At 36.4% G+C, this 20,259-nt stretch overlaps 3 protein-coding genes across 3 annotated transcripts; all 3 read left to right on the top strand.

Annotated features, from left to right (window-relative positions):
• Positions 1–1,753: 1,753 nt before the first annotated feature.
• On the top strand, positions 1,754–7,677 carry LOC119980369 (prostaglandin E synthase 2-like). Its single transcript, XM_038823042.1, has 6 exons — positions 1,754–2,183; positions 2,928–3,062; positions 3,207–3,297; positions 4,260–4,354; positions 5,956–6,123; positions 7,124–7,677. The coding sequence occupies exons 1-6, from the start codon at positions 1,841–1,843 to the stop codon at positions 7,282–7,284; spliced, it is 993 nt and encodes a 330-aa protein (XP_038678970.1). The 5' UTR covers positions 1,754–1,840; the 3' UTR covers positions 7,285–7,677.
• Positions 7,678–9,375: 1,698 nt separating this feature from the next.
• On the top strand, positions 9,376–13,017 carry LOC119980382 (protein C2-DOMAIN ABA-RELATED 4-like). The gene is made up of 3 exons (XM_038823059.1): positions 9,376–9,921; positions 11,322–11,417; positions 12,446–13,017. Exons 1-3 carry the CDS (start codon positions 9,748–9,750, stop codon positions 12,743–12,745), a joined length of 570 nt encoding a protein of 189 aa, XP_038678987.1. The 5' UTR covers positions 9,376–9,747; the 3' UTR covers positions 12,746–13,017.
• Positions 13,018–17,090: 4,073 nt separating this feature from the next.
• Positions 17,091–20,023, top strand: LOC119981294 (probable auxin efflux carrier component 1c). Its single transcript, XM_038824354.1, has 6 exons — positions 17,091–18,276; positions 18,371–18,626; positions 18,769–18,854; positions 19,132–19,289; positions 19,489–19,565; positions 19,726–20,023. The coding sequence occupies exons 1-6, from the start codon at positions 17,091–17,093 to the stop codon at positions 19,790–19,792; spliced, it is 1,830 nt and encodes a 609-aa protein (XP_038680282.1). The 3' UTR covers positions 19,793–20,023.
• Positions 20,024–20,259: the final 236 nt, after the last annotated feature.

Here is a 20,259-nt window from a genome sequence, read left to right as displayed (position 1 = left end):
TTTATTTTCACCTTTAAATTATTTTCTCTCAATTTCGTCCCTCAATTATAATTAAGGGAAAATAGTCAAAATACTCTATTTGTCTCAAAAAAAACTTTAGACAACGAGAAAATATTTATGTGACATCCTACTTGGACATTTTTTTTGATAAGTCCCACACTTGGACATACTTAAAATAAAAAATCCATGTGACATCATACTGGAGTATCTTATGTGGAATACACTCCTATGTGAAATGAAAAATAAAAAATTTATTTCTTCTTCAATATTTTTCTACACAAAAAGAAGAAGAAATCAAACTCGATTTTTTGAAAATAATAAAATCAATTTCAAATTCCATTCAATCAATTGCTAAGTGACGAAAAATTCGATTGTGAAGTGTTAAGAAATCGACTTAGGGGCTGCTTTGAGTTATAGTTGTTGTTCTTGCTATAACTTGAGGGTTGTAGATATTGGGAAACCAACGGTTGAGATGGGTCAATGGTGATTGACTCTTGAACTGCTTTTAATGAAAAGAAAGGTGAATAGATCCTCACGAACACATTATAGATCTGGTTAGTTTGGATATGAGATGGGTCAATATGAGGAAGATGAATGAATCATCTGGATCTCCAGAGAGCATGTAGAGCAATAGAGGTCGAATTCAACGAGGAATTAAAATCTCCTCCGCCGATGGACTCAGCTAAGGCTAGAAGGATCCTATCCAATAACCGATTGTAAAGAATGATGAGTAGCAATGGGGATAGATTGGGGGTTGATAATTTAGGGTTTTGTTTTGTATGGCTTAATATGATTTTAGGGACAAAAAGTATCACACTTTAATAGTTAAGGGATATATCATTGAAATTATTCAAAATTTGTCACAAAACTTCTCTTATATGTCACATATGCCACACATGATTTTTCCGATCATTCTCATAGTTAAATTCAGGACGAAAATGCAAATGAGTCATTAGTTAAGTGGCAATGATTTTGTATGTCCATGACTGGGCTTAGTCTGCCCCTGTATGGGCTTGATTCGTGCCTCCTGTTTGGGGCTTGTTGACACCTGTACTTATTCGTGCCTCCTGCGTGGGGCTTGTTGAGGCCTATACTTTCATAGGCTTGATCTATCGATAGAATAAGAGGACACATCACTCAGTACCTAAGGCCCAACCCATCTACCAGCCCATAGCCTGGCCCAAACCATACAGCCCATGTGCTGGCAGGGGTTGTATCTGAGGCCCAGTTTAGGCTGAAAACCCCATGTACTAAGGAGAGGTATTACATCCCATCTATATACAGCACTTCCTCCCCTCTCCTAACCGATGTGAGACTCTATCAATACCCACCCCTTCAAGACCAACGTCCACGTTGGTCGAGCACCTTGGCCTACTATGGCAGAGTACTCAGACTCAGGACTCGGGACCCTTCCCTACCCTATCCTTTCGGCCCCATATAACAGAACACCAAGGCCGGCCACTCCGCGGACGCGGCCCCAAGGGCCAGAGGCACAAGGCCCATGAATACCAGAGCTCTCCACAGGGCAGGACGAGTGCTCCGATACCATTGATAGAATAAGAGGACACATCACTCAGTACCTAAGGCCCAACCCATCTGTGTGTTGTATATTGTATTTATATTAAAAAAAAAATTCAGGACGAAAATGAAAGCAAAGCACGTGGACGAAAAGTTACATTTTGTAAAAATAAAAAAAAAAGTACACGCGCACACCTGTTCGTGGTTCCACGATCGTTCGTTCTCCAATGATCTCCAAACCCGCACATAAAACCCCTCACTTTGATATAGAACCTAACCAGGTCGCATAGGTCTAGCTCCTCTCTCTAAAAACCTTCGCAACATGAGAAAAGCTTCCACTCTCGCTTCCTCCATCCTCTCCCGAACCCTTGCTACTGTTTCCAATGGCGCTTTTGTCCCCAATAGCGCCGTCCAGCACCGGCTCATCCAGGTGGCGCTCTACTGCAACAGCAGCGGAGGCAGTTCCCATGCTCCCGGGCGTTGGTCCTCTACGTTATCGGGGCGCGCTGCGTCAGTAGGCTTTGCTGGGGCTCTTGCTTCGATCGCAACTGTGGCGTCTATGTCCCAAGAGGTTTATGCCAAGGAACCGCCTTGCCAGGAGCTCATGCCGAAGGAAGTTGTTCTTTATCAGTATGAGGCTTGTCCTTTTTGCAATAAGGTTAAAGGTATTCCTATTGAATTTTTGTTGTCTTAGTGGTCGGCTATTATATTATGATCTCATTTTGGTACTCAGTTTTGTAGAATATACTGCTTACATATGATGATCATTCACGGTAGCTCGATGTGGTGTTTGAAACTTTTCTGAAAAATGTTTTTTTAATGTTGTATTTTTGCCTGATGGCCCTAATCCAAGTGCTTAGATTAGAACTTTTGGAGGATTGGCCTGTATTTTTAGTTATTTAAACTGCTTATTGCGACTACTTTCTGTTTATCATCAAGGAAAGGTGGGAAATATATGATCAAGATACTTCTAAATAATCAAATTTTGACTTGCAATTGAATGTGGTTTGATCACACTTAGGGTGGCAAACTATATATGGTCGCTTGGTAACTTTGCTGCAAGAGAAGAGAGAGCAAATTTTTTCTTCTGGAATTCTGAAACAAGAGAGACTGAATCTTATATTTAATCATACCAAAGCTATACAGATGGAAGGTTTCTCAAGTTCCAAGATGAAATTTCAAATTTGCTATTAAATTGATCATTTGTGTTTCTTTTTACGTTTTGTTTGTCATAGTGAATTATTTAATGTAGGGGTTCTGTGGTCGCTATTCTTTTAATCTGAATATTAGTTGAAACTTGCTTCTTGATCTTGTTCCATAGATTGCTAGCCACTTATGGTCTATATTTTCGTTGGGTGCATAATCCGGGTCCTACTTTTTTTATATCTACATGTTTACTTTTCTGGCAGCATTCCTGGATTACTATGATATTCCTTACAAAGTAGTGGAAGTGAACCCCCTTAGTAAGAAAGAGATCAAATGGTCCGACTACAAGAAGGTGCCAATATTGATGGTTGATGGCGAACGACTCGTTGATTCATCAGGTTCTTGTTACCATTGTTGTGGCTGTCCAATAAATTTTCTTAGATCGTTGTTGAGTTTTAGTAATAATATTCCTGAACTTTTTAGTCAATTAACTTCTTCCTTCAAGGAACTGTATTTAAAATTGTGTGACTGATGTTTTGCAGCTATAATTGATCAGTTGAGTGAGAAGATACTTCCTAAGAACACAGTTGATATTGCCTCAGATGAAGATAATGAAGAGAAAAAGTGGCGAGGGTAAGGTGCTTATATGTTGGGTACTTTTCTGTGAATTTTTTCTTGTTATGATTTATATGCTTAGTTCAAATCAAAGGAGGGTGTCCAAGATTCAGATTTTGTGAGGAGATCTTTATAATAATCAATGGACCTCTGAAGCCTTAGTTAAGTGGGAACCATGAATAGTGATGCGGATGATGTAATTTCCCTCTCTACGCGAAGAGGCCATTTATTGAAAAAAAATTTGTGTTATGATCCTCTGCTTTTAGCTACTGGACTCTATCCTCCAATTTAACTCCTCCCCCATCAATAGATTGGAGAGTTGAGAGCTCAACGTTGTAATTGTTCCTCTCAGCCTAATCCTCACTACTCAACTTGCCACACTCAACCACCATCCTATCCAACATAGCAATCTCTTGATTTAGAGATCGATATTGAGTTACATATAACCATAAACCTCCGTGGCCCAGACAATTAACTTCTTTGTAAGATATTTAAGGTTTTCCATAAGAACAAAGCTAGCATGACGATGACACTAGGAATCATTCCACCAAACCCTTTATTGATTTTCAAGCTGAGCATTCCCAAGCCAAGAGTTCTGAACCTGAAAGGGGAAGGTCTCCACTCTGAGAATGATTGTTTCAAATTTATATTTAATCTCAAGCACTTTAGTTCGGAATAGCTACTCTTAAAGTTTGTACTTTATTAGATAACGAAGTTATTACTCATAGAAAGAGTACATATGTTTGTACATATAATGTATTTAGTGCTTATTGCAATTTTTTGAATTTCTTCTGCACTAAATTTCGGCCTTGCTCGCTCGGTGCTAATAGGATCTGTAAGTTTATGCTGAAGTACTTGCCATTATATCAAGTTCTAGGATGTAATTTATCGCTTGATAATATCTCTATTTGGTCTGCTCTGCATAAAAGACTCTCTCTTTTTGTCACCTCTGATGTGTTATTAGTGCATTCACTTTTTAGGTGGGTTGACAGCCACTTGGTGCATGTCTTATCGCCAAACATATATCGCAATACTTCAGAAGCTATTGAGGCATTTGACTATATTACAAGCAATGGTAAGAGAAGCTGTGGATATGGTATATTGATGCTCAAGTGTTGGCGCATGTAAATTTGGTGTTAATCTAAAGACTTACAACACATCCTTTATTTTGGTCCTATCACCACTTATATAGTTATATTGCAATATGATTGTGATGTCTTGATTTATTTGTAAATTCTTCTAGGATTTACTTTAATTTTCTGCTCAATTTAATTCTGACATGGTGTGAGAATCTTCCATATCTATGTTGCCTTGTATAAAAAGGTAAACAAATCTTGTGCACAATGCTCCTGTAGTGGGCGGGGTCGGAGACTGGCAAAGTGTACACTGACCTTACCCTCACATGTTATGTGGAGAGGCTGTTTCTATGTTGCCTTGTATGGTATGCAGTATGCTAATTTTATCTAGATTCTTGTGTGTGTTTATTCTTGTTTCTGCATATTAGTGCCGATGCAAAGCCATTTGCAAAGTACTCAGAAATGTCCCCCATTGCTTCTCCAACAATATCCTTTCCATTGGTAGATAGCTATGTGTTTTTTATATTTAACAAGGGTTGTAGAGTCTTACTTTATAAGGGTTCGATCGGAGGGGATTGCTATGAATAACATTGCTGAGTGAAGATCATATTGAGCCTTATTCCATAACGATAATGTGTAAAGGTACTGCTGGGGGCAGTTTTAATCAAGTTTCAAATTTTGCTAGCTAAAAATTGTTCGTGTTAGAAGAACAAAAATTGGTCCCATGAAGATGAATCCAGTTTATTGATGATGTTGTGACATTTGGGTCTCTGTGTTTTCTTATGAGAGTGAATGGCAGTGCAGAGAGTCATCCTGGGGCTCCTATGGTTTGACCTATCTTTCTTTCTATTATCCTGACTTCCCTGTGTGGCATGAGGGGAAGGAAGTTTGTGTGGTCACGCTGGCAGAATATTTTTTCTGTTGAATTTTGTTGGGGTGGGCTGGGTTGGTTTTGAGAAGATCTGGATTTAGGGCCAAAATATTTCCGTGGGTCATTCATGCATACCAAGGGCTTCTAATTGAACCTCAAACTAAATATTACCTTATTAAGTCATCTCTATAGTTGCGATCTGCATAGGGCCTTTGGGATTCGAGATTGGGATTGAAGAGGCATAGTAACTGACGTATGTACACATGTACACATATATATGAAATGAATGGAGTCATGAACTTTTCATGTAAAAAGGAACGAAAGAAAGGGAGTGTTTTCTCTTAAAGAAAACTTTGGTAGATGCTCTTTACTAGTGCACTCTGGAGTCCAGAGTAGTATATCTGCTCATGCATGTCAATGAATGAATATATTCTTGTCATGTCAAGAGATTTACAAGATCAAGACCATAAGTTTTCTGTTTCAGTTGATTGCCTTTATGGGTTCTTCATCTTTATGATTTTTTATCTTTCAGGAAGCATTAGTTTCTATGTTTATATAGGTTGAATCCATGATGTCACCACATTTGGAGTTCTATCTCTCTGCGACTGTCGTTTTTTTCCTCTTATGTATGTGTTTTACGTCTGGTTTTAGGTGCGTATCCTTTTGTAGTAGCAGTATAATTTAGCTGATTCTGCAGTTTCTTGAGTCGACACTGTCCAATAATTGCAGGTAATTTTAGCTTCTTCGAAAAAATTTCTGTGAAGTATGCTGGTGCTGCAGCTATGTACTTTGTGTCCAAGAATTTGAAGAAGAAATATAATATTACTGATGAGCGTGCTGCCTTGTATGAAGCTGTAGAAACATGGGTTGATGCTCTAAATGGTTCGGAGTTTCTAGGTATGCACTTCAGATGCTATTTTGATTTCTTAAATTCATACTTAGTTTGTAGCATTCTTTTCTTGTTGATTTTTGTGACATGGGGCCATTATTTACCTGCACCAGTAATTTGGTGCTGTCGCATAGTAACTAATATTAATTCATTTAATTCACGAGGCCCTTCAGAATGTTTTAATCAACTTGTGAGGTGAGATAGATAGTGTTCTAAATTCAATGTTACCTATTTTCAACCTGATAGTTAGAAAGAGAAATTTGTATCTAGAAATTGTATAATATTCAAGAGAAAAAGTAAGTGGGATCCTGATTGTATGTTTCAAATTTGTCTGTCTTACGCAAATCATTATCTAGATTAGATAAATTCAAATGAATTGTCATTCATGAAAAAATAAATTAAAAAAAAAATGGAAGACGGCGGGCAGAGGATATTGGTAGTGGAATAAATTACTAAAGCTTTCTTATTACTCTTGTTTCTTTCAGATAATTAGTGGAACCCTTGTAATTAATGAGGTTTTGTGAGAGAGTTTTAAGAATCAAGTAATGATGCTTGGATGCGTTTAGAAAAAGAATCTGGGAATATATGCTTTGCAGAAGCTAGTATAACCAATGTTGTTTCTACGTTAATAAGTTGTACTTTAAGAATCAGGTATTTATGCTAGATTGTAAACTATAACAAAAATTATAGACTTGATACTATGCAAAGTTGATTGTGCTCTAGGCAATATTTAGGTATTTAATAAAACATGTTTATGCTTAGGATTGGAAAAGTACGTCATTTGAAGAAAAGAAAAAAAAAACACAGGAGGACAAGGAAAAGGAAAACAATTGAATCTAAAATCGACCCTAGTCTGTTTGTGTTTGTCCATGGAACTAATAAAAAATTTCAGTTCTAAGTCTTGGTGGATGGGGACCACACTTGGTTTCATGGCTCTATCATTGGTGTTGCACACTTAGAGTTGTATTCGTGACTGAATTATTTATTTCTTCACTAATCATGTTTCAGGAGGAACAAAGCCCAACTTGGCCGACCTCGCTGTTTATGGGGTGCTAAGGCCAATCCGTTATCTGAGATCTGGTAGAGATATGGTGGAGAACACTCGAATAGGAGATTGGTATACAAGAATGGAAGGGGTAGTGGGAGAGCCTTCACGCATTAAGGCGTAGACTGAAATTCCCCTCCATGCTCTCTGCCACCATGAGTTTACGGGCTCTGCGGTAGAGAACAAATTTAGCAGATGAAAGGAGAAAGTTTTTTACTGGAAAAATTTTTGGCCACTTATATGAGATAAATGATAGTGATGGCAGGATCATTCTTGTTTGAGTTTCCATAGGATGTAACTATGATTACTTTAGCTCTCTCTGTGAGAGAATTTTTTTTTTTAAGGCTTCTAACCATTGTTTGTGAAATAATATCATCATTGTGTACAATGTGCATTACTTGCAATACCTTTGGGCTTTGCGCTGATTAGAAGCTAAGCCTGTCTGTGAAGGTTTAGAGCTGTGAAAAGCATTTGTTTCATGATCTGAGGACCATTTTTGTGATGGGGCTGTTTCTTATTCCCTTGAATATGCAATTATAATCCAATTTTGTTCGTTTTAATGATTTTTACCATTAAGCTTTCTCCTAATGGGAAGTTGAACTTAGGTAAGTTTCCGGAGAGCCACAAGTAGTTAAGATAACACTCATGTGTATGGTATTTCATAGAAGTCTCAAGTTCAAGCCTCTCTCATCCCTTCGTTTGTAATAAAAAAAATTTGTTAAGTTTTCTAATCTCATGTTGTGGGCCCAATCTGTTATTCTATTGAGAATGTGAATTGAAAATCCTGAAAATCCTATAAAAAGGCCTAGCCGGTCCATTCTTCTACAAATTTTTGATAAATATGTTTACAGTTGGAATCGAACCTTTAACAAATATATGTTTACCCAACTGAGCCATCTCTCGTTTGGTCTAACTGCAATCACTTTTGGTACCAATTCAACTTCACTTTATTAATATTATTATTTAGTTTTGTAATTGAAATTATGCATTAAAGAATTGTTCAGAAAGAAAAATATAATGAAATAATTATGCATGAGATGACCATGATATCCACGTTTGTAGAATAAGAAACGATGGTGATGACGAGTAAATCTATCTTGAGTTATCGGACGTCTCAAATAGATCAAATTAGGCGGAGCGCGACTGACTGAAAAGCTATTAGGCAAACCCAAGGTATTTTCCTTGGGAAAGACCCTCCGATACTTAAGTCATAAAATAGGAAGGCGAATACTGAGAACTTAAGGCTGAAAAGCTCTTAGCACGAAAAGTATGCAAAGTTGTGAATGAATCTTTACTTTGTGAAGGATACCTTTTTATATAGTTGGAGCGATCTTTCTTTGTGTAGGAGTTGAACTCATGTTTCCTATATGATTTGTGAGACGTATTCTGTTTATTCTCCTTGTCATAGTAGAAGTCGTGTTATAATAACCGGGTGGAATTTGTAGAGCAAATAAACATTATCTCGGTTGGTGAGATGATGTTTATCTTGGTTATGAGATGAGAATGATCATATCTCATGTTCAGATAAGACAATGCTTAGCCGAGATAATTATCTCATATTCAAAATATCACCTCAGAGCCGAGATAATCCTCGGTTCTTAGTCATACTAAGTGGCATTCTGATTGATCTTCAAGTATAGCATTTACGTCTTTTGTGCATGCTACATGTCACGTTTGGATTGGCTACTTGCACATGGTGTCATAAGATGGTGTTGCATGATTTGTGTTGCCTTTATTAACCAGACAAATGAAGCAATTATAGTAATTGCTAATTGACGACATAAGACATAGGTTTAAACTCATATTGTCGTACCTATACAATTATACGCATAGAAATTTCTCAATTGATAATAAAGTAAATTGGGTAAAAAAAAAAATTTTATTATTGATCTATTGACTACTAAAAAAAATCAGGTACATTTCGGTGTTCCCTGATTTTAGTTAGGCTTTATTCTTTGGCTTTCTAATTTCTCTGTTAGAGTTTATAAATTCTTAAATTGATAATGTTGCGTTAAGTATAATATTTGTTGTTATAGAATGAAGTGTTGGGTTTAAAATTTTTTTACTAAAAACACGTGCTTGATCTCATGACCACAACGCGGGTCCCACTACTCACGTCCACGTTCTCCTTTGTGTGATTTAGGAATTCAGAGAAAAGCGTGTTTCACGCCGCCGTATCGGAAACAAGTCGAACCACCACAATCCACTCCGCACATCCACCACAAACCATTCTCGTCCAATCGTTCCTCCCACTGACAACCGGGTCTCCCGGTCACTCTCATATCCTCATGCCTCCCAATTCACCCACTCCCGCCACCAACCACCACATTCCCAGTGCCTTCTTCTTTTAAAATTTTATAAAAAAATTTAATAAATAAAAGGCGAAATCTCCTATTATTAACACGGTTTATTCTGTTACTTTTCTGGAGAAATCTAAATAGAGCTAGGCAGTGAGCTTGACCTGGTACCGGTAGCATCTGTTTCATTTTACTATTTTTTAAAATTGTTTAGAATTGGCAGAGGGAGAGATCCAGAGAAGGGGGGATCTGGTGATATTCTATAAAAGCGAAGTAGGGAGACCAAAGCAATGGTGGACTCGCCGTTAACGCCTGGAGAAGGTCGGTCGCCGGCTTCTTCAACTTCGTCGCTGATGGACAGCCTTCTCGGCCTTCTTCGAATCCGCGTCGAACGGGGCGTCAATCTCGCTGTACGCGACGTCCGTAGTAGCGATCCTTACATCGTCGTCAAAATGGGCAAACAGGTCCTCTCTCTCTCTCTCTCTCTCACTCGAGTCTCCTTCTCATTTCCATGAGCTCTGTATTGGAATTGTCTATGCTTCTTCGTAGCTTATTCTTTTGAGATTGTTCGTACATTTCTTCTTTATCTGTGTTTTGACAATCGTTGATCGTAAATTTGTTGAGCACTGATCTGATAGATTCCTATGGAGATAGATTTTATTAATGTAAACTTCACATTTTGAACAGTTCTCCAAAAGATCAATTTATATAAGATTTGACCTTCCTAAGATACCCTTATAAAACACTCTGTTCTCAATTAATTCAATTTATCAGAGTTTATTCGTTTGTGATTGGTCAATTGATCAACATTCATATGATTGATTATTAACTTGAGAGTGTTTGTATGCATGAATCTATATCCAGTCCTTAATGATATTTGCGTAAAATGTCTCTGAAATTCTAGGAGCCCCTTGGTGTGTAAGCATCACAGATTCAAACCATAAAAACAGAATCTTCACATTTGAGAGTAATGCATATTGTAAGGAAACTTTTGATTAAAAAGGACGCAGAGGAAGTAATTGATCATTCTCTTAACAATTTATGTGCTTATGTTGCTATATGATTATTCGATGGGACAGTAAATAAGTGTTCTGTTTAAGGTGTTCTGTTTACGATTCCTTATTATTATGAATGTTTAGGTGCAAAACATTAACATAGCTTCGAAATGGTATTACTTTCTGTTGATCATTACACATTTTTAGCAAACTGTCTTAATGTATGTTTACTGGCAGGTGTTGGGTATTGGTGATTTGATGTCTACTTCTATAATTTTCCTGAATAAATTCAATTATCGATTAACCAGCGAATCTAGGGCCGCGACTTCAGATATTTTCATCTATTTTTTCCAGAAAGAAATATATAGCTGTCACTACCATTTATGAATGTCTATCCTTGACCCTGCCCACTGTGGAAGGCCTTGTGCACTGGAGTTGTTTATCTTTTACTACCATTTATAAATGCAACATCAACGCCTTCATTAATATGTTAACTGCACTCCATTTATTTATCTTCGAAGGTTAAGTTCTCGTGATGTTTCCTTGTTTCCTAATAGTTGAAGTATCCTTTATGCTCATACCATAACTAGGAAACCAAGTTCACACCATCTGTTTCTGCTTATGGTGGCACTCCTGGTGCCTTTTGGAAATAGAAACACCAACTGTCGATGCAAAAAAGTTTTTACTACTGTGCCAATGCTCACTAGATTCTGTTTCAACTGCAATCTGACCACCTAAAAAGGAAGACAGAGCTTTTATAATAGCATGTTTGCTCGTAATATTCTTATTTCGTACGATTACTATATATCTGCTGCAGTAATAAGTACTTATGTCATTCCTAATTCATTTATGGAAATGTTTTGGTGCAGAAACTGAAGACTCGCGTAATAAAGAAGGATGTTAATCCGGAGTGGAATGAAGATTTAACTCTTTCTATTACAGACCCTAATCAACCAGTCAAGCTGGTAAGGATTTTGTTTATTGCCACAAGAACTTATAAAACCGTACTATATGAATAATGTCTACATGTCTGATGAATGGTGATGGTACAAATGACCAATCGCTTTTACGTTAGTCTAGTGTTTTTTGAGGAGTTCAAATGCCAGTCATGTGTGCCAATTTTGGTTTGATAGGTGACAGGTTCTATACTTATGAGGTGCCTGAAGTTTTGCTAAATTGGTTTAATGCATTTACTTTATAAATGTAACATAATTGCAGACCCAGTATCTCCACGTCTGGCCTTCCATGAGCCTAAAATGCTAAACAAGTGAACTTCTTCTTTGGAGTGTTGTTGACTAGGAAATGCATTGCGCACCGCATTGTAGTATTCGTGTGTACAATGAAATTCTGCCTCAAAATTATGTTCTGTGCGACCTCTTGTTATATCCTACCTGGAACTTTTGAGAAATGTCTGTCGTCAAGTTTCTTTAGCAGTTTAGCTCGAGGGACGTGGGGAACCATGAAAGGAAATATCATGATGTTTTGACTCTAGCTTATCTGAATTTTCGTATTTGTTCATTTGTTAAAGATCTTTTTTGTCTTCTTCTGCGTGCATCGAAAAACATAATGTTGAAACTGGCATTTTTTGGTGATATGTGTGCATGACCTTGTTTTTGTAGCCAATTTTGATGTTCCATCTGTCCCTGTTGAAAAATGAATGCCCTGTCCTAGCTCACCCTGTGAAAAAGAACATTTTATAGTGGAGGTATTCAATAGCTTCAACATTCTGCGATATGCAAATGAAAAGGAACTTCCAATTTATGTAGGAACCATCCTTTTCCAATGAGTTAAAGTCCTGAACATTTGAAGCTGATTCTGATTTAATGGCATCTATGGCAAATGACATTTTCTGTAAATCATCGACGACTTTCCTTATTCTCTCTCTCTCTCTCTCTCTCTCTCTCTCTCCACTGACACACACGCACGGAGGAATTTCATTTGTTTTTATTGTTTCTTAATGTTGGTATGTTTATGGTTGGTTCTCTTTTTGCAGACTGTGTATGACCATGACATGTTTAGCAAAGATGACAAAATGGGAGACGCAGAGATCGATATTAAACCATATATAGAGGCCTTAAGGATGGATCCTAAATGCCTCCCGAGTGGCACCGTACTCGCTAGAGTACAACCGTGCAGACAAAACTTCCTGGCTGAAGAGAGCTGCATCACCTATTCCGATGGTAAGGTTGTCCAACATCTTTGCCTTAGACTAAGAAATGTGGAATGCGGTGAAGTTGAGGTCCAACTGCAATGGATTGACCTTCCTGGTTCCAAAGGTTTAGGAAGCAAATGAGGGTTTCTTTTACCTGCTTAATTTGTTATGCATAGTGAATATGCTGCTGGGTGGTTTGTTTATGGGCTTGCTTTAAGAATATTTCCTATCGGATGAGGTCTGTAGCTTATTATGTAGGATTGGAAAATTTTCTATATCGATGTAATCATGAAGACTTCTGCTATACGTATATACTTGCAGAAGAAAACATGGTGGGCTGTACAAAGAAACAAGTGCAAAATTTCCCTTGTATAATGCTATTGAGAATCATAAGTTGCATTGGTGTCTCTGTATATGCTTTGTTGGTATAAAAGTTGATTTTGCTTTATTAGCTTCTATTATTTCACCCTCCACCACCGCGAACTCCAGTTAGATTCATAATATACTTTTCATTATTGGGAGAACTCAAGTACTCTCTTTCGGATCCAAGAAAAGTTTGATGAAGATTATTTGTACCCTATTTTTTACTAAGTATACCCCACTCTAGTATGTTTTTAAAGGGTAAATGGGACGTACTTTGTAAAAAATGTGTTTTTAAAGGGTTAATGGGATGTACTTAATAAAAAATGGGGTGTAAATAATGTTCATCTTGCAAGAAATTGCTCTCGGAGAAAATTTTTTCTTCCTTCTAGAAGATACAGGAGCGAAAGAATCAACCTATTGATATTGGAAGATCCAAAAATAATAGTATTCCAAGTCGTAGTGACAGAAAATGGGCCTGGACGTTACTTTGTATGGGCCCTTTGATTGGACCCAAACTAAGTCATGGGCCCTTAATGCAATCTCAAAACTTGGTGGAAAAATATTGTTTTGTTTTTTTTGAATACAGGAGAAGGGGATGGAGAGGCTAGAATTCGAGATCTCTAAGAGATACCATACACATGAGTGTCATGTGAGTTACTCGTTGTTCTTTTGTGAAAAAATATTGTTGGTATTACCATTTCAAATATTATACATTTTCTTGCTATAATGTTGCATCACACATACATATATATATACATATATATATGTACATGAATATATACAATTGCTGATTTCAACTAACTCATGATAATTAATCTTGGGTTGCTTTATAGGGTTGGTTGTTCTAGATTGGAAACCTTGGACTCCAAAAATAAAAGGATTAAGAAGGGGGGTTGCTTTGTTTTTTTTTTTTTTCTTCCTTAATTTGAGGGCCATTAAAGTGAGTCTTGATCTACTCATCGACACGTGTGTATGTGCCTAAATATCACAAATTAATAGTAAACCCTACTTTTTTATAACTTTATTGCATTTGTTAACTTTAGGACACTGTATTTTATAGTGGACAATATTTTACTTTTTGGTGTTTTCAATGAGTAATTTTAACTTTTGTGGAAACTAGTAATTTTGTCTTTGCTCAAATTACAATTCTCTCCTTATTTGCAATTGATGGGTTATATTTTTTCTAAAAAAAATCATACTTAATATTTAAGAATTTAGATTTAAGATTAGGGTTTTGTGTTTTAGAATTTAGGGTTTAGAGTATAAAATTTAAAATTTAAAATTGAGGGTTATTAGGGTTAGGGTTAGACTTCATGATGTTAGGGTTTAGAATTTGAGATTTAGAATTTCCAATTTATAATTTAAATTTTAAAAAATCAATATCGATGTCTCTTCTCTTCATACAATTATGAAAACATTTAATCTAACTAAGATTATATATTTATTTTTCAGACCAATGGATGTTGGCATTCTAGCAATTAATTAACAATATGTCTAACTTATGTTTTTCTTATTATTGGTAATCACCATTTCACAATTATTAACATAATTGCACACACACACACATCATCATGATTTTTAAAACTCCCAATTAATTATTTCCCTTACATTAGTGTGTATTAACAAAGTGATTAAGAGTTTTAATTTGTTAGGCAAAGTTTATGGTAAAAGTCAGCATATACTGCTTGTGTAGTTAAATTAGCAGTCTTCCTCTACTTTTTTTCTTTTCAAAATCAAATGAGAATTCGCCTCCAAAGCAATTAAGATAAAAAGTATATATACCTAAAGTTGATAGCTACAATATATATATATTTTTGTCCCAAAGGAATTTAACCTATATTTTTTTTAATTATTTCTATGTAGACACTAATCCTTTGTCAAAAATGTTGTGATTAACTACTTATTATTTTTTAGGTAACCGATAACGATAACATACAAGTCTGTCATTTGGACACCCGATACAAGCCTAAACTAGGGCTGTCAGACTCACGTGCACATAAGTTTTTCACCGGTGACATGGTAAGTTGGTCAAAGCACAACACATTGTCACTAGAGTATTACTCTCAATGGGAATCAAACTCAACACCTTTCGAGTCAACACGATTTGACCCTAAAAAAATTTACCTCTAAGTGGTTGATTAATTCATTCATTCAAACTAGTAGTTGTGGAAATAAATACACAAAAAATTGAAGCTGGCAAAAGACAAGTTCCATTATTTTTTTTAATTAATAATAATTTTATTTTGGGTGGCTAAAATATTTATTAATAAAATTAGGATTTTTGTTAATAAATATTTCAACTAGTTTCATAGTTCATAGGAAGATTATTCTCAAAGGGTATGATTAATGAAAGAACATTAATTGTATCATTCAATCCAAACAAGTCATATAAATCAATTGATTGAAAGTGATTGGAGTTATTTTGTAGAGTATCTCCAACATGAGAAAACGATAAAACTCAAGTGGTTTATACAATAAATACATAAAGCCTCCCAAACTTGAAATATCAAGCACCAATTGGAGCCCTTGAAACTGCCAACTAAGTTATGGTTAGTAATCGACAAATTAGGGGCCACGTGAACCTTCATTCTTCTTCTTTAATTCTCCAATTTTAGCACCCTATTAGATTTTTTTTTTAAAATACCATTGACAAATATGTTTCTCATTATAATCGAATCTTCAACTCACATGTGTCTAACTCAATCGATTGTCAACCGAGTCATCTCTTGTTGGTGCACCTTAATAAAATTTAGAACATATATACATGTATATATATAGAGGAATTCTCACATAAAGATCTAAAATAAGGATGTAAAGTAAGGGGTTATGTTTACACCATTGATTTGAAACATGTGAGACCAAAAACAGTGACCCCCACTTGTCATCTCACTCATCTACACCATTAAAAAGTGACCCTTATGTTAGACCTTAAGTGAGAATTTCAATATATATGTATATTACAATTTTGCCATTGGATTAGAGAAGTGCACAAGAGTATAGGCAAAAATCCACCTCAAACTACATGATAGTACTTTTCTTTTGATAATTTTCCATAATAATACATTATCAAAATCATTTCGAGTTAAACTTTGCATAGAGTGGTGTGGATGCGTTTTTGCATCCAAAGTATTGTCCCTCCATGATATTTCTATGGGCAATAATTTTCTGAAATAAAACTCTAAGGTGGATGGTAGGAATTTCCGTAAAAACACCCAAGAACAGAAAATATATTGGATGTAAAAATGTGTACAATAGTGGTTAAGTTGTGGAATTTTGAATTTTGAATTAAAGTTTGGATTTTTTTTTTTTGCATAAATACAATTTGACTTTCTACATTGATCTATTCTATTTAGTTTGTGAGAATAGATCGATCTAATATCTCAAATTTAATAAAAGTGAGAATGTACAATTTGTGTATAATCTTTTTATTTTCCCATTTTTCTCTTGAAAAAAGAAGATAAATTGTATGGAAAGAATAAAACATATATATACATACAAAAGGCCATTAGGTCAAACGAGTACAACCATGAGCTAAAAAGGCGAATCCAAGAAGACAGAAAGGAAAAAAAGAAGAGGTGGGCGGGAGGTTCTTAAAAAGGCTATCCAAACAAGTACTTAGAGACACACCCATGACCCAACTCAACCATGCTTTTGCTTTGCTATTTTACACTCACTAGTCCCCATTACATTCATAGAAGCTAGAGCCAACCCATATAAATCTCCCCAAACAAAACTCAAAAACAAAGAAGAAAAATACAAAAGAATAAAATTGAAAAAAGAAGAAGCAAGTCATGTGCTTTGGGGTATGCAAGTGTGCAAGCTTTGCTTTGCAACTCTCAAAGCACAGCCTTATTTGTGTGGATTCCTAGTGAATTCTTTGTCTTCTGTTCAATTAGAACCCACCACAAACCACACCCCATAAACCCAAAAACACATGCCCTCTCACTTTTCACTTTACTCTCCTCCTCTTCATCATCACCACCACCACCACCACTGCCACCGCTTCTACAACCAAACCCAGAACCATTTTCTTCTTCCTCTTTGAGATTCAGTCAGTCTTGATCAATTCCTCAGTTTAAAGATTCAATTTTTGATCTGGGTTAGTTCAAAAAAGTAACCAAAGATGATCACATTAAGTGATTTCTACCATGTGATGACTGCAATGGTTCCACTCTATGTGGCCATGATTTTGGCTTATGGTTCTGTGAAATGGTGGAAGATCTTCACTCCTGATCAATGTTCAGGAATCAATCGTTTTGTTGCTCTATTTGCAGTCCCTCTTCTCTCCTTCCACTTTATCTCCTCTAACAATCCTTACACCATGAACTTTCGCTTCATAGCTGCTGATACACTCCAAAAAATCATAGTCCTTGCGGTTCTTGCAGTTTGGTCCAATATAAGCAAAAGGGGTTGCTTAGAATGGGCTATTACTCTGTTTTCGGTATCAACTCTCCCAAACACTCTTGTTATGGGTATTCCTTTGCTTAAAGGGATGTATGGTGAAGAATCTGGGAGTTTAATGGTTCAAATAGTTGTTCTTCAATGTATCATTTGGTACACTTTGATGTTGTTCTTGTTTGAATACAGAGGAGCTAGAATGCTTATTGGAGAGCAATTCCCTGACACTGCTGGGTCTATTGTTTCCATCCATGTTGATTCTGATATCATGTCACTTGATGGAAGACACCCTTTGGAAACTGAAGCTGAAATCAAAGAAGATGGGAAGCTCCATGTCACTGTGAGAAAATCCAATGCTTCAAAATCAGATATCTTCTCAAGAAGGTCACAAGGACTTTCGTCGAACACCCCGAGGCCATCAAATCTGACCAATGCAGAGATATACTCTCTGCAATCATCGAGAAACCCAACTCCCAGAGGGTCTAGTTTCAACCACACTGACTTCTACTCCATGATGGCTGCCGGCCGGAACTCTAATTTCGGTTCTGCAGATGTTTATGGCCTATCTGCGTCCCGTGGTCCGACGCCAAGACCGTCCAATTTTGAGGATGAAAATGGGGTGGGTAACAAGGCAAGATACCATTACCAGGCACAAAGTGGTACGACCCAATACCCGGCTCCGAACCCAGGAATGTTTTCTCCTACTGGGTCCAAAGGTGTGACTGCTGCTAATGCAAAAAAGCCAAATGGACAAGCTCAAAGCCAGAAACCAGAAGAAGGAGGTGGTAGGGATCTTCATATGTTTGTTTGGAGCTCAAGTGCTTCTCCTGTATCAGATGTTTTTGGTGGAGGTCAAGACTATGCTGCCAATGACCCAAAAGATGTAAGATTGGCTGTTTCACCAGGAAAAGGTACTATTACAGTATTACAGTCTCCATGTTAATAGTTGTTTTAATTCTTTCTGGGTTTTGGATTTTAATGGTAGTGTTTGTTTTTGTTCTTCAGTTGGTCAAAGAGAGAACAATAATCAGGAGGATTTCTTGGAAAGAGATGAATTCAGCTTTGGAAATAGAGGAGGATTAGAGAACAATAACCATCATGAAGGAGGAGGAGAGAAAATGATTGATAGCAAGCCCAAAACCATGCCTCCAACAAGTGTAATGACAAGGCTAATACTGATCATGGTTTGGAGGAAACTTATCAGAAATCCCAACACTTACTCCAGCTTAATTGGCCTAACCTGGTCCCTAGTCTCATTCAAGTAAGATTTCTGCCATAAAATCTCTCAAAGATCTTGCCTTTTTGTACTAAAATCAACTTTGATTTCTGGGTTCTCTTTGTTTTTGCTTAAAAATTATGGTTCCAGTAGTTAACTATCTCATTACTTGGTCTCTCTATTGCAGGTGGCATGTAGAGATGCCTGCCATTATAGCAAAGTCCATTTCAATACTGTCAGATGCAGGTCTTGGCATGGCCATGTTCAGTCTTGGTCAGTATCTGTATAATGAAAAACACTCCCTCTGACAAATCTTTCTTGATTCTCCCTGCTTTACTTTTCCATCATTATTGTTATAACAAAGGCAAGCACACAGTAATCTATATGATCATAAATATGCTCTATAATAACTTTTTCACTTTTTTTTCCAAGCTTTGCTTGTATTGATGGGTATATTACTATACAGTGGTGGAGGTTATGATAAAAGGTTTCATGGTTTTTGATTGATGTGATTACATAACATAATAAAACCCTTATGTTTACTTTACAGGTCTGTTCATGGCTTTGCAACCAAGGATGATAGCTTGTGGGAATTCCATTGCTGCCTTTACAATGGCTGTGAGATTCCTTACAGGTCCAGCTGTTATGGCAGCTGCTTCTATTGCTGTTGGTCTAAAGGGTGTTCTCTTACACATTGCCATTGTCCAGGTCCCCCTTCTCTTTCCTCTTTCTCTCTCCATCCTCTGACACAACCAATCAACACTTACATAACTTTGCTTTTACATGAAAAGAGCACTAAATCAAAGTAGATCCTGTTTGGGTTACACTAATAATGAAGGAAAAAAAAAAGCATCTGTGACCAGTAATACTAACAATTGTCTTGAATTTTCCAAACAAAAACACACAGGCAGCTCTACCACAAGGAATTGTCCCCTTTGTCTTTGCTAAGGAATACAATGTACACCCAGATATTCTCAGCACAGGGTAAGTGTTTTATTTTATTTATTTATTTTTGTTTTCGAGCTAGTTGATTCGAACTCCTCACCTCCACCGCGCAGGCTTTAAGTCCGGAGATAATCAACTATGCTATTGTGAAGTTGTTGTATTTTCTTTTTCTTCATTTATTATGTTGTTGTTCCTGCAGTGTGATATTTGGGATGCTGATTGCATTGCCTATAACTTTGGTTTACTACATTTTATTGGGTTTGTGAAGAAACTTAAAGATGGTGATAGGGGGTGGTGGTGGTAGTGCATCAAAGCAAATTTGACACAAGAAGAGGGAGGAAGGACAGAGTCCAGTGTCCAGTCCACCATCAATCTTTTGTTTTTGAAATGTCTTTTTCTTTTGTAGTAAATTTGTAAAATCCATGTTTGTAGTCAATTTATAACAAAAAGGAATGTTTCCCCCTAGTTAATTAATTAAATTAGTGTATTTCAGCTTATATACATACATACATATATATATATATATATATATATTCTCCTACTACATTTTAGGTTTTGATATTTGTCCAAAATGGCTGCTGGGTTTTTTTTACATTTCCACTTGATTTTTGGTACTTTTTTATTGATTTGAAAGGGGGAAAAAAAAAGAATCTTAAAGTGGCTTTGAATGTATAAGATACAGTGGATTTTCAAGCTGTTTCTTCTTGTTTGCCCATCATGACATGTTACCAAA

The sequence above is a fragment of the Tripterygium wilfordii genome, chromosome 16 (assembly GCF_013401445.1).
Source record: "Tripterygium wilfordii isolate XIE 37 chromosome 16, ASM1340144v1, whole genome shotgun sequence".
In the NCBI taxonomy this organism is placed as follows: domain Eukaryota; kingdom Viridiplantae; phylum Streptophyta; class Magnoliopsida; order Celastrales; family Celastraceae; genus Tripterygium; species Tripterygium wilfordii.
This window is presented reverse-complemented; position numbering and strand designations above follow the sequence as displayed.